Source organism: Solea senegalensis, linkage group LG3, assembly GCF_019176455.1.
Source record: "Solea senegalensis isolate Sse05_10M linkage group LG3, IFAPA_SoseM_1, whole genome shotgun sequence".
Taxonomy (NCBI): Eukaryota; Metazoa; Chordata; class Actinopteri; order Pleuronectiformes; family Soleidae; genus Solea; species Solea senegalensis.
Window position 1 is genome coordinate 10,583,890 of NC_058023.1, and position 11,496 is coordinate 10,595,385.

Genomic DNA, 11,496 nt, shown 5'->3' on the forward strand with positions numbered 1-11,496 from the left:
CCCCACGAGGCTGATAACGCCACACAACTGATAGTCTCAATAAGCCGTCCCATCGTAAAAAAATATGCTGCTGACTTCAATCTCTTCCCCCGGGGTTCAAGATGTGAAGCGAGGCAGCGAGTGAACTTGGCACGTTTTCCACGGCTCAGTCAGCCAAACCTGTCAAAATGCCGTGGCCCCTTTTTCGGGAAAATTGACGACCTCCTTTTTTCATTAACAGGCAGAAATATCTGCACATCCAAACTGAATTATGAGTCCATTTTAATTTAAAAGAATATACAGTATAGGAACATTTCGAATAAGCTGTGTTTCTACTTGGTAACCCCTAAGTAGGGATTGGAATCAGTATCGGTCAGTATCAGTATCGGTCCAATTTTGGTACAATCCAAAAATCAGTCAAAATGTCAATAAAAATCAGAAAAAACATTTTAGCCAAGTCATGTTTGGGCTGTTTATTTATTCTTATTTGTGGGAGCACAAATGTGTTGTTAACAGCTTCATACGCTCATAAATGATAAATGAGTTTTTGATATAGATATCGGATATTATTTTGTAAAGCACTTTGGTCTCCTGTGGGTGTTGCAAAGGGTTATACTGTACTGTAGAAATGCAGTACACTACATTACATGTACAGAAACAGAAATGTTGCTTCTTTTACTGTAAAAAGCGGTAGAAAATGGATGGATAGATGGATGCACATGTCACATTTGGTTCACAGTAAATCAGTTATACACAATGTACTGTTCGATTCTTAAATACTGTGTAGAGCAAGCAGTTTTTAACATTTAATCAGCGGACAGGATATTCAGTACTGATATATCTGCAGCGCCAGTTTATACTAATCAAAACTACAGTTTCAGATATCTGCTATTCTGTTTATACATCTTCAGAATGACGTCGCTTTTGCTATCTGCAATTCAGTTGCAGATACCCAAAACTGAATCGTAGATATGTCTAAATGCAGTTTCAGTTAATATGCCAGTATGACTCGTCAAAATTCAGTTCAAGATGTCTTTAGTTATCCTCAATGGAAGACATCTATATTGTCCTTTTAGATATCTTGAATTCAGTTTCAGATAGTCCGAGTGATGATCGTAAACACCCCATAGTTGTAGTAGTAGCACCCAGACATGCATTGTTATTATTATTATTATTATTATTATCATCATCATGAATAAAAAGTTAAACATCTTAGAGTACAAAGCATAATTTCCAAACTGAAAAATTAAACCTTTTTTATGACCTCACATAGCCCAACTGCAGTAACTCCACTGCCCACCAGGAGGCAACAATCCACACTTTAGGAATGACTTTTCTGAAGACTGCAAACAAACACATAATGTTAATAATACCTGCTCTTCCACAATGTCCATCGAAGCTCAGGCACATATTTACCAGAGTCAATAAATGATGGTGATAAGAAAAGGATCGTATACTGGATTTTGCTCTATCAATAAAAAGGTTCTTATTAAAATAACTCAGATAAAATCGATCAGTTGCAGAGTTAGGAAGATGGAAAAAAACAGTCTTTTGCAACAGATTAGATGGAATCTCCTTAAGCACTTTTTTTTTTTACAACCAATTAATACAGACTTTATTTGATGTCCCAACACTTTGTAGGTATTTATGTCAAGTGTAAAGCATGACTAACCACCTTAAGCAACTCTAGACACTTTATTTATTTCCATAACCTACTATTGCACAGTAAAGATTAAACAATTAGTGATTAGACATAATATAAGATGTATTAATAATAAGACATCCATGACCTGACCTGTCTTCTGTTCGTGCTCCTCAAGCAACTACGGTGGCCTTCACAAAACAGAAAAGATGTCACTCTTCTGGTATTTAAAGGAGAATTTGGGTCATGACACTCTATATTGCACATTCTTATAGCCTCGGTATATACAGTGGCTATAACAGAGGCCCCGTGACCCTCATGTGGAAGATAAAGCTGTATGAAAGAGTGAAAACCCTCCTAAATGTTACACACTGACATGCACATTATTATTTAACAATTAAAAACACAACACAATTACGTAGCATTAAAACATTTTCCCAGGTCAAAATCATTTCTTTTATTTAATAAGTGCACGACAGATACATATTTGACATTTTTAAATGCTGCATATTAAAGGTATTAATGTCCAGTAAGTTCTTGGCTTCCCTTAACCTTAAGATGTATTTGGTGTAATTGAAAAGAAAGAACTGGTCTCGCAGCAGCACTTCTCTCAAAAGAATCTCTTCCTTTTATCATAACAAGCCACACTTTCTCCTGCACGGCCGACACTTCCCTTTACCATTGTTTAAATCAAAAGTAATGAAAAAGATCGACACAGAACCACTCCTGATTTCTTACAAATATTTCAGTTATATAAAATGTTAATGTCAGTGTTAATGACAGAATGACATGAACTGCACTGCACTTTTGTCTATTCTAATTTATTTACACATGTATTACAAAAGCGCCATGCGACAGCCTGTGAGGAGCAAAATAATATTTAATGAATTGTGAATTTCAACCCTGTTAAATCTGGAAACAGGTTAATCACTGGCACATCAAACCATAATGTTATATCCTTCCAAGTTCTCATTACTTAACTTATTATATTTTTATGCAGAAAAGAGTCAGTGTATGAGTCCAGCAAAATAAAAACACATCATCTCATGTCCACTTTAGGATTTGGCAGCTCCCTTTGACACGGCCAAACCAATGAGTCCTGCAATACCGGCCACGCCGAGGCCGATTCCCCCGACGATCGCCATGCCAACCAAGCCATCTAAATGACAAAATATGAACGTTAGGATGAAAACGTGTGTAAACAAAATTACAAATCAGGTGTAATAAAAACATTTGACCTTTTTTTAACGCTTTATCGATGAGTTTCTCCAGCTCCTGAGCCTGTTTGTTCCCCGGCTCGTTCTTAAGGAGAGTCCGGATGTATTTCAGGGCTTTTTCATAGTCCTGAGGGGAAAAAAACAGTACTAAAACCAATGTGAATTCAAGACAGTCTGTATGTTTTCATGAGTGATGAAATGATTTTGTTAAAATTGGACTACTCTCCTTATCCCAGTATACGAGCACGAGCAGGAAAACGCTTAATTGAAGTAAGTGTATCCTTTGGCGATGGTAGGCGGCAATATACCACCTTTAACCCAGTTTCTCAATCCTGGTCCACTGGCCCTGCACGCTGTCGGATGCATTCACACCAGCCCTTCTTAATCGAACCCTTGTTTGTTTTCTCAGAAAGTCTGGTTCGTTTGGGGAGGTGTGAATACGCAACCGAACTCTGATACGCACCAAAGAAGCGAACACTGGTCCGTCTAAAAACGTAGGTCTCGGTTCTCTTCAAGTGAACCAAATGCAGGAAGCGGACTAAAACCCAGGGCATTGTGGGTAAACACAACCAAAACATATGCACATGCTCGTGGTCAGACGTGGAGCAAGAACGAGGTATTAATCCATTGATAATGGATTAATTTATCCATTGATAATGGATTAATGGGTTCGAAGCTCTTTTCATTATTAAAACAAGATTTCATATTGTTTCAGCTTCTTAAATGTGAATATGTTCTGGTTTCTTTGCTCTACCTAACAAAGACATCATTAAAACTGAATCATTTGACATTATGACATTTGAGAACATTATCATGTCCAGGTTTGATAAACACTGATTAACATTTTCTGACATTTTCTGGACCAAACGATTACTCGGTTAATCAGGAAATTATCAACAGATTAATCGATTGTGCAAATAATCGTTAGTTGCAGCTCTAGTTGGTAACACATTGAGCACCATTCCATGTCTTTCTACTATCCATTAGCTTCAAAACATTTAAATCTATAAGCATAAATTCTGTCTTCTTGTCAGTATAAAAGTGCAATAGTCTGTGTATAGAATAAGAAATAAGTTAAATTAAATAATATTTAATTTAGTACAATTTCAATGGGACAGTTTTACATGGACAAACACAATTAGTCGATTTTTTTTCTTACCCCACATAAACATACTGACTGAATTAACACAAATGTGTAAAGGTCAAGATTCAAATAACATCACATGATTTTAGCCAGGAAACCCACAATGTCATCAGTTTAAGAGCAACACTAACTTTGAGTCTGTAGTTGGCCACTGCGAGGTAGAACAGGAAGTCCCGCGAGTCGTCCTTTGATGCCTTTTGAACAAGCTCTAAAAAAAGAAACAACAATGTATTCAGACCACAATTATTTTTTTATTTATTTTTTTTTTTTTTTTAAATTAAAACCTGATGTGAGGTTTGCCTGACCATTAGTAGGGAAGAACATTTGAAACAAAAATATTATTTGAATATTAGACGATTAGGTCAGACCATAAATTGATCGTAGGTGTGAGAGTGAGAGTAAATGGCTTTTGTCTCTATATGTGGCGCTGTGACCCTCATGTGGAGTTAGAGTGAGTGATTATTAGACTGGATTATACATGATCAAATATTGTAAACAGCCAGTGCTTGAAGTGGGCCGGTACTGTCCAATTCATTATTATGGCCCGGGATAATCATTTCTCAGGGTGCACTTCATGACATTTACCCGTGTTCTTATTTGTTAAACCAGAACAATATGTATTTGGCAGATGATTCACTGTGGCGCTTAGTAAAGGGAGAAGCCAGAAAAAGAATGCATTCAAAGTGTTTTTCACTAACGTTTAGTTGTATTCACTGACATCTTGCCACATTTGTATCCTGGAGGACAGCGTTATCAGACACCACATACAGTAAAATGGACTATGTGCTTGAAGTTTAAATCATTGTTGGAAATGTTAAGGATAAACTAAATATACAAGTTATGAATAGATCAAACACCGTTTCTGAAATTCAAATATTTGGATTTGTTGTAGTAGTAATATAGTAATAATAAAGTAATAGTACCAATAGTTAAAAGACCTTCATAGTAAATATTTTCACACAATTTTAACTTATCATAGATATGAACTAGGGCAACAATTCACTGACTATAACTACCACAATCGAATTTTCTTCAGTAGCAATATAACCAAAGGTCAATATGTATCAATATAATGTTTGTGCATTGTACAAACACACATATAACTGCTTTGAATGACTCAGACTTGTGAAATGTTTTCTGTAGGCTTCAGAACCACAATGGGCTGGTTCTAGTTACGTGACATTCATTGTGATAATATTTGAGATCGACCAATTTCAACAGTTTTGATTTGTGAACTCTTGCATCATGAACTGCGGTGAATGGTGGCTGACATGTTAAATACATACAACACAAAAACACACAAACATATTAAAGGCTGTGTAAAAAAACAGGACAACCATTATTATCACCTAAAGATTTAAGGCTGCACAATGTTAGGAACAGATGCAATAGTGTTGTTGAATATTGCGATTTGACTTGCGAAAAATAAACACATACTTATCCAAGCTACAACCAAAAAATACAGGAAATGTGTAGTAGGCGCATAGTAAGAAGAAGAAGAAAAGTCTTTAGTGTGACCTCCCTTGACACTAGGCACATCTTTGGAATTGCTCCAATGCTGCAAAATAAAACCATAAAACCAACCAACAAACACTTTTCCCAGAAGGAATGGCAGAGATTCCTTTACAACAGCTTGCATACAACATGTTTACTATCCAGTTTGTTTGCCGATTTCTGGCCTCACTGATGCAGTATATGACTTAATGCTGGTCAAATTCTGTGATCTTTGGCATTTGGAATGTAATGATGCGGTTGTAAAGTTCGAAACCAACTTTCAAGTATTTTAAAATGGCAACAAAATTCAAATGAGTTCAAGTCACACAACATGCATATGCATGTCTTGAATAAACCTGGTTCCATCACATTTAGGACAAAAAGAGTCCCACAGTTGTTCAAGTGTAAGTTATGGTCACACTAAACACTTTAGCCTATTCAGTTTTTTTAATATTGCAGACATATTATAATATAGTAACAAAGACAGTACTGCTAACAGACATGTTTCTTAGCGATACTTGCTCCTAGAAGGGCTTTTATGACAGAAGTTGACAGCATGACTGACTGGCGTGTTTCCACTGGCTTGACTCAGCTTGACTCAACTCGCCTCAACGCGGTTATTTTGCGTTTCCACTAGCTATATTTGGTACCTGCTACTTTTTTTTAGTACCTGCTCTGGCGAGGTTCCAAGCGAGCTGAGGTGATACTATGTGTGACGTCACCAGACTGCCGGCTACAGATTGGTCAGAGAGCCGTCACAGGAAGAGGCATGCTGAACTGTAGATCAGTTAAAAAGACTTAACAATCCTAAAAACGCGAGGCTAGCTGGGAACATAGGTGGGACTTCAGTATAAAACATATAATAAAAGACTAATTTAAAAACATTACATTTGAGGACTAGACTGCAACCAGAATTTGATAGTGCTGTTAAAAATTGTGAAGTTTGCAGCTGCTTTCAAAAGATCAGGTTGCAAGTTCCAAGATGTTGCTCCTTTGAACAAAAGATATTTTGCAGAATCGGATTTTACGGTTTCCACTTGATGCTGCTCTAGTGGATCTGCTGCAGCTCTGTATTCTCTGGATGTGTTTACAACCTTTACAAAAATTTGGAGAGCGAAGGGATTTAAGCATTTATAGACAAGATTAACAACACTCAAGATCTTATATTTAGTTAAAATGTGACAATGATGATACCATAATTGTTTTCTATCCACGATTGTAAAGGGTTGGGGGCTGAACTACAGCCTGTTTGGACTAAGACCAGACAGTCAGCCCATAAGACAGATGTGACAGTATCATTGAATTTAGAAATACCAAGGTACAGTCAATTGTCAAGCAGTTTCTTATCATTTCAAGACACATTTCAAGTTAGTTTTAATTGTTTTGCAGATCTTTTTCACGTGACTGAGAACGTAGCATCTAAATTATCACTAAATACTTCACCTTGGTTTCCTGTTCAATGAGTTCACCTTTGATTTTAACAGTCAGGGATTCTATTACAGGAAGCTTTTTAAAAGAAAAACTTGGTCAACTTGTCTGCAACAGCGTCACAGGTTTTGTCAGGTGTATGAAGAGATATTGTGCAGCCCTTGTTTCAATTAGATATTCATTTTTGTTAGCTTTGAAAATAAACAAGTGTATTCATGCATACATTTTGTTTGACTTACCTTCCAACAGTGCAATGCCCTTCTTGATCTCATGTGAGAATTTACTCCGGATCAGGCACCAAGCAAATTCAAACTTGGTTTCTTTAGAGACGGCTCCCTTTGCCAGCTCACTGTTGTATTTCTTCTCAAATTTCTGTCACAACAAAATCAAATGTACTCCATTAGAAAGCTTAAGCAAGCAAGCAAAGTTTATTTCTATAGCACTTTTCACAGACAAAAATCACAAAGTGCCAAATAAAATGCAGACATAAAAAGTGTACTCAGTAAAGTTTTACTGAGATTTTGAGAACCAGTGTAAATAGACACTGAATAAGAACAATCAGTGAGGAGTCATTCACCTCGAGCTAAAAAAAAAGTCAACAGAAGACAGGCAACAGCAGTTTTATTAAAACACATAAAAAAATCGTATTACAATGATCTAAATGAGACTTGACAACAGCACGGGTGTCACTTCAAGTTCTGGTGTTGAAACCATAGACCTTAATTGTGTTTAATTCAGTGTCATATTCAATAAACACAGAGGATTGCAGTATATTTTACACCAAGGTCAAGTTCATAAAAAAAAAAAAAACAGCACTGGAAACAGCACATAAAAATAGGGAAGAAACACTAAGACTCAATAAAATAATAATAAATAAGCAAGCTCAACTGTTAGTCAAAAGTCAAAGCAAATAAATAGGTTATTAAAGACTGGGGCTCTGTGCCCTCGAGGTTTTAGTCAGGTACAAGGGAGCTACCGAGTTGTCGACCTCAGTGCTCTGCACTATATTCGTTCGAGCAGCTCGGTTTTTAAAGTACGTCATATGCTGCATGATGTAATTAGCATTTTGACGTAAACATGACCACTAGCATTAGCTACCCATTATGTCGCGACACGTCTTTCGTTACATTTACCCGCATTTACACACTGCGTAGATGTCGCGGGGGCCTGAGCTGAGGTGTGTCGCGTGTTTAAGTGTACGTTGATGAAAGTGAAAAGGGTTTAGTAAAGTGAAAACTTACAGAAAGGTCCTCAGGAGCGACGATATCACTCACAACCGCCTCCATGTTTCCGGATACAGAAGGAAGACCCACCCACTTTTTCACACGTGACATCATCGTTGTGGCTGTCTTCTTCTTCTAATAACAATTTCCGGCAGGCTGTACACTGCGAGGCGTGATTCTGCCCTCTACAGTTCGAACTTAAGGTGTTTTTCACTGTTCATAACTACTCCTGAAAAGCAGGTCAAAGCTTTGTCCTTTTATATCAAGTTGTTCTTTGATCTATAGGTAATGCCATCTGTTTTAACCTACTACTACTACTACTATTACTACTACCAATAATAGTAACAATATGTGGCTTCTGCTTGTGGCAACCCCTAAAGGAAAAGAAGATATACTTAATAAATGAAAAGAATCTTCATTGTTTATGTATGTGAACTTTAAATAATACCTTGACAATTTTATTTGTGAACAAATTCAAAAGCAGAATTAAAAATGAATTATGAATTATTAAAGGCTTTTTAACTATTCCTCAAGTTGTCTTCGCTGTAAAAAAAACCCACAAAAAAAAACATCAATCCATGCAGTTGAAACTTTATTAGTCCTTTGCAAGGTGCACTGGGGAAAAGGCTAGAGGCAACAGTTCACTGAGGCTGGTTTCTTTGTATGAACCGTCCGGTTTGGTCAAGTACACAGTCCAGTTTGGTCCAAACTTGGTGAAAGAGAGAAACACACAAAAGTGAAAGTGCAACAACAACAAAAAACATGATTTGTTATATTTGTTTATGGGAAGGTAACTGAATCAAATAATTGTTCTGATTTCTGGCAGTTTAGCCAATTTATGACTACGAGTGCAATAAGATAAGACAATTTGCAAGTTGTTCTCAGATGTTTTGTTGTTAAATATTTTTTTTCATCATGATATATCATAAATTAAATGTAAAGAGTATCTCATAATCACTATGTTATCATACCATTGTTATCATGGACACATTTGTATTGTAAGCATGTCCTCCTTTTTGGTGCTATGGAAATGGCCATCCTAACTTTAGAAAACACAAAGAATTAGAGGTCACGATAACAGTGAAAGATGGAAATGATTATGGCCTACAGAGGACTTTGTCTCAAATATGACATGAAACAAACTTCTGATTTACACACACTGTTCCAGTTTTCCATCCTAATTAAGGTCAGTGTGGAAATTGCGTACAGTCTGGAAAGTTTTTGCAGTGCACTGAGTTCTGATCCCAGGATAATGATTATTGCCTATAATGGCAATAAAAATGTTATCTCACCTCCATGAGAACCTGTCGACATGCACCACATGGGCCAACAAAACTGTCTTTGATGTCACTGCACAGAGGAGACGATCAGTGCATGAGAAGTGGAAGCTTTTAAAGGGTCAGCGTTGCCGTGATACAGACTCTCACCATGTCACGGCGATGGCTGTGAACTGTCTGTGTCCCTCCACCACAGCTCTCTGGATGGCCGTCCGCTCTGCACACACGGTCAGACCGTACGAGGCGTTCTCTACATTACACCCTGAAACAAGAATATGTTGTTGTTACTTTTTTCATTTCAAAATTGTAGCAAGATCAAATCGAAATAATTTCAAAACCACTCTTATTTCTTTCTATGCATGTTATTTTACTGTGTCATTAATCATGCATCTGTGAGTAGGCGGCATTTGTAGCCAGTGTAGGTGTACAACTGATATACTTTACAGACATTTAACAAAGCACTCATTATGTTTTTTTTAAGAAAAGACACTCATTTCAAAAATTATGATGAATTAAAAATGGATTGTAAAATGTAAAATTTCTGAGTGTGTTGGAGAACCTATGTAGCCTTCTTAACATCAAAGCTAGAAAAATGTTTGTTTGTCTGTAAAACATGCTGACCCTGAATGGCGGGCTCAATAAAGCTGACCCAGCTCCTGACATTAATATAAAAGGCTCATTCTGTGGACATGAAAACAATTCATACAATCAGGTGAGTGTATTTATCTTCAACTTTATCTGCCAAATGAAAATAATTTCAACCAAAGTTCACACACTGGATCTTTAACTTGAGTAAAATGCAGATTAGACTCCGCATGCAATTGTGTATGGTACATCCCCAATTTAGTTGTTTTCCTATCTTCTACATATCTAAACACCAACAGGAGCAACTGTTATCGATCATATAATAATCAATAAATCACAATTCAAATTTTCATCACACGCTAGTGAATCTCTTAGTATCAACTTTTTGGAAAAATACAGATTAGATCCCACAAGCTGTAAATAAACATGAATATAAATACATAATAAATTAATAGACTCAAGACTACAATTAGTTGAAAAATATGTGATAAAATATAATAATGTACAGCATTTGACAACACCACTCGAGTCGGTTTAAAACGCCTGTTTGGGGAAGTATTACCTGTGATTATAGCGCCATCTGCTGTTAGAATGGCGGCACCGACGGGGAAGCGGCTGTATGGACAATAGGCCATGTCCCGGGCCTGCAGACACTTTGAAACGAGCTCCTGAACTTTATCTACGAACATATAAACAAAACAAAACAGCATCTAACAAACAACAAGATACAATAATCGAGAGAGAGAGAAAGAGAGAGGGAGAGGGAGACTTACCTGTCATTGCAAGTGAGTGTTGACAAATTTTTGCACTTTGTCACCTATTTTTCTGTAGGATCACTGTCACGTGTCGATGAAACCTGGACCGATAACAACAGTGACACGAGTGACAGCTGCAGCAGCACGTGCATTGCTTACTCTCATGTCATTGGCTGACTAGATGCGGTGTCACCACTCTGGGTGTCACCAAACCAATTTGATATATGTGTGGTCCGTTGACTTAGAATATTTGCATATTATAATACAGCATCTTTTTTTGTTTAGTTTTTTTGTAAAGGCTTAGTTTTAGTTTACTTATTAGTTTTAGCTTTTTTGGAGTATTTGCCAGGTGCAAGATGCAAAAAGGTCATAATAAGTATTGTGTCATAAAAACTCAAGAATTTATTCCACCATTTCAATAGCAGTGGTTTGAAATTTAAAAACATACACACACACCCAACCATTTTATTGTACATTTAAGTTTTTTTCAGAATTAGTTATTTGCGATAACAAACTTGGGGGCCCATTTTAACTTATCAACTATCTGGAAAATAATTAGTGAAATAACTGGCAGTTTTCCTGAGCTTTTGTTCAGGAAGTTCCATCAACTTTAATTAAAGAAACTAAAGAAATTAAAGAAATTCTTGGCCCTGGCCATTATTTAATTAAGGGTCTTATTCTTACTCCCAAATTTTATTTTAATTATATCAATTCTTCAGCTTTCTATTTAAGTTGGTGACTTTATTTCAAAC

The 11,496-nt window shown here is 36.6% G+C and overlaps 2 protein-coding genes across 2 annotated transcripts; both read right to left on the reverse strand.

Annotated features, from left to right (window-relative positions):
• Positions 1–2,483: 2,483 nt before the first annotated feature.
• Positions 2,484–8,228, reverse strand: fis1 (fission, mitochondrial 1). Its single transcript, XM_044021639.1, has 5 exons — positions 8,146–8,228; positions 7,144–7,276; positions 4,114–4,190; positions 2,860–2,965; positions 2,484–2,780 (listed from the first exon to the last, which is right to left on the reverse strand). The coding sequence occupies exons 1-5, from the start codon at positions 8,188–8,190 to the stop codon at positions 2,677–2,679; spliced, it is 465 nt and encodes a 154-aa protein (XP_043877574.1). The 5' UTR covers positions 8,191–8,228; the 3' UTR covers positions 2,484–2,676.
• Positions 8,229–8,702: 474 nt separating this feature from the next.
• zgc:103586 lies at positions 8,703–11,034 on the reverse strand. Its single transcript, XM_044021642.1, has 5 exons — positions 10,763–11,034; positions 10,552–10,668; positions 9,555–9,666; positions 9,420–9,477; positions 8,703–8,836 (listed from the first exon to the last, which is right to left on the reverse strand). Exons 1-5 carry the CDS (start codon positions 10,767–10,769, stop codon positions 8,723–8,725), a joined length of 408 nt encoding a protein of 135 aa, XP_043877577.1. The 5' UTR covers positions 10,770–11,034; the 3' UTR covers positions 8,703–8,722.
• Positions 11,035–11,496: the final 462 nt, after the last annotated feature.

What these genes read in the sequence shown, in the direction of transcription:
- fis1 (XM_044021639.1), bottom strand. Translation starts at nt 8,190, where the DNA reads ATGGAGGCGGTTGTGAGTGATATCGTCGCTCCTGAGGACCTTTCT. An exon ending in TCGCTCCTGAGGACCTTTCT is followed by an intron (nt 7,277 to 8,145) that starts GTAAGTTTTCAC and finishes TTGTTGTGACAG; the next exon opens with AAATTTGAGAAGAAATACAA. An exon ending in CGATAAAGCGTTAAAAAAAG is followed by an intron (nt 2,781 to 2,859) that starts GTCAAATGTTTT and finishes TTTGTCATTTAG; the next exon opens with ATGGCTTGGTTGGCATGGCG.
- zgc:103586 (XM_044021642.1), bottom strand. An exon ending in AGATGGCGCTATAATCACAG is followed by an intron (nt 9,667 to 10,551) that starts GTAATACTTCCC and finishes TTCTTGTTTCAG; the next exon opens with GGTGTAATGTAGAGAACGCC. An exon ending in GTCGACAGGTTCTCATGGAG is followed by an intron (nt 8,837 to 9,419) that starts GTGAGATAACAT and finishes TCTTTCACCAAG; the next exon opens with TTTGGACCAAACTGGACTGT.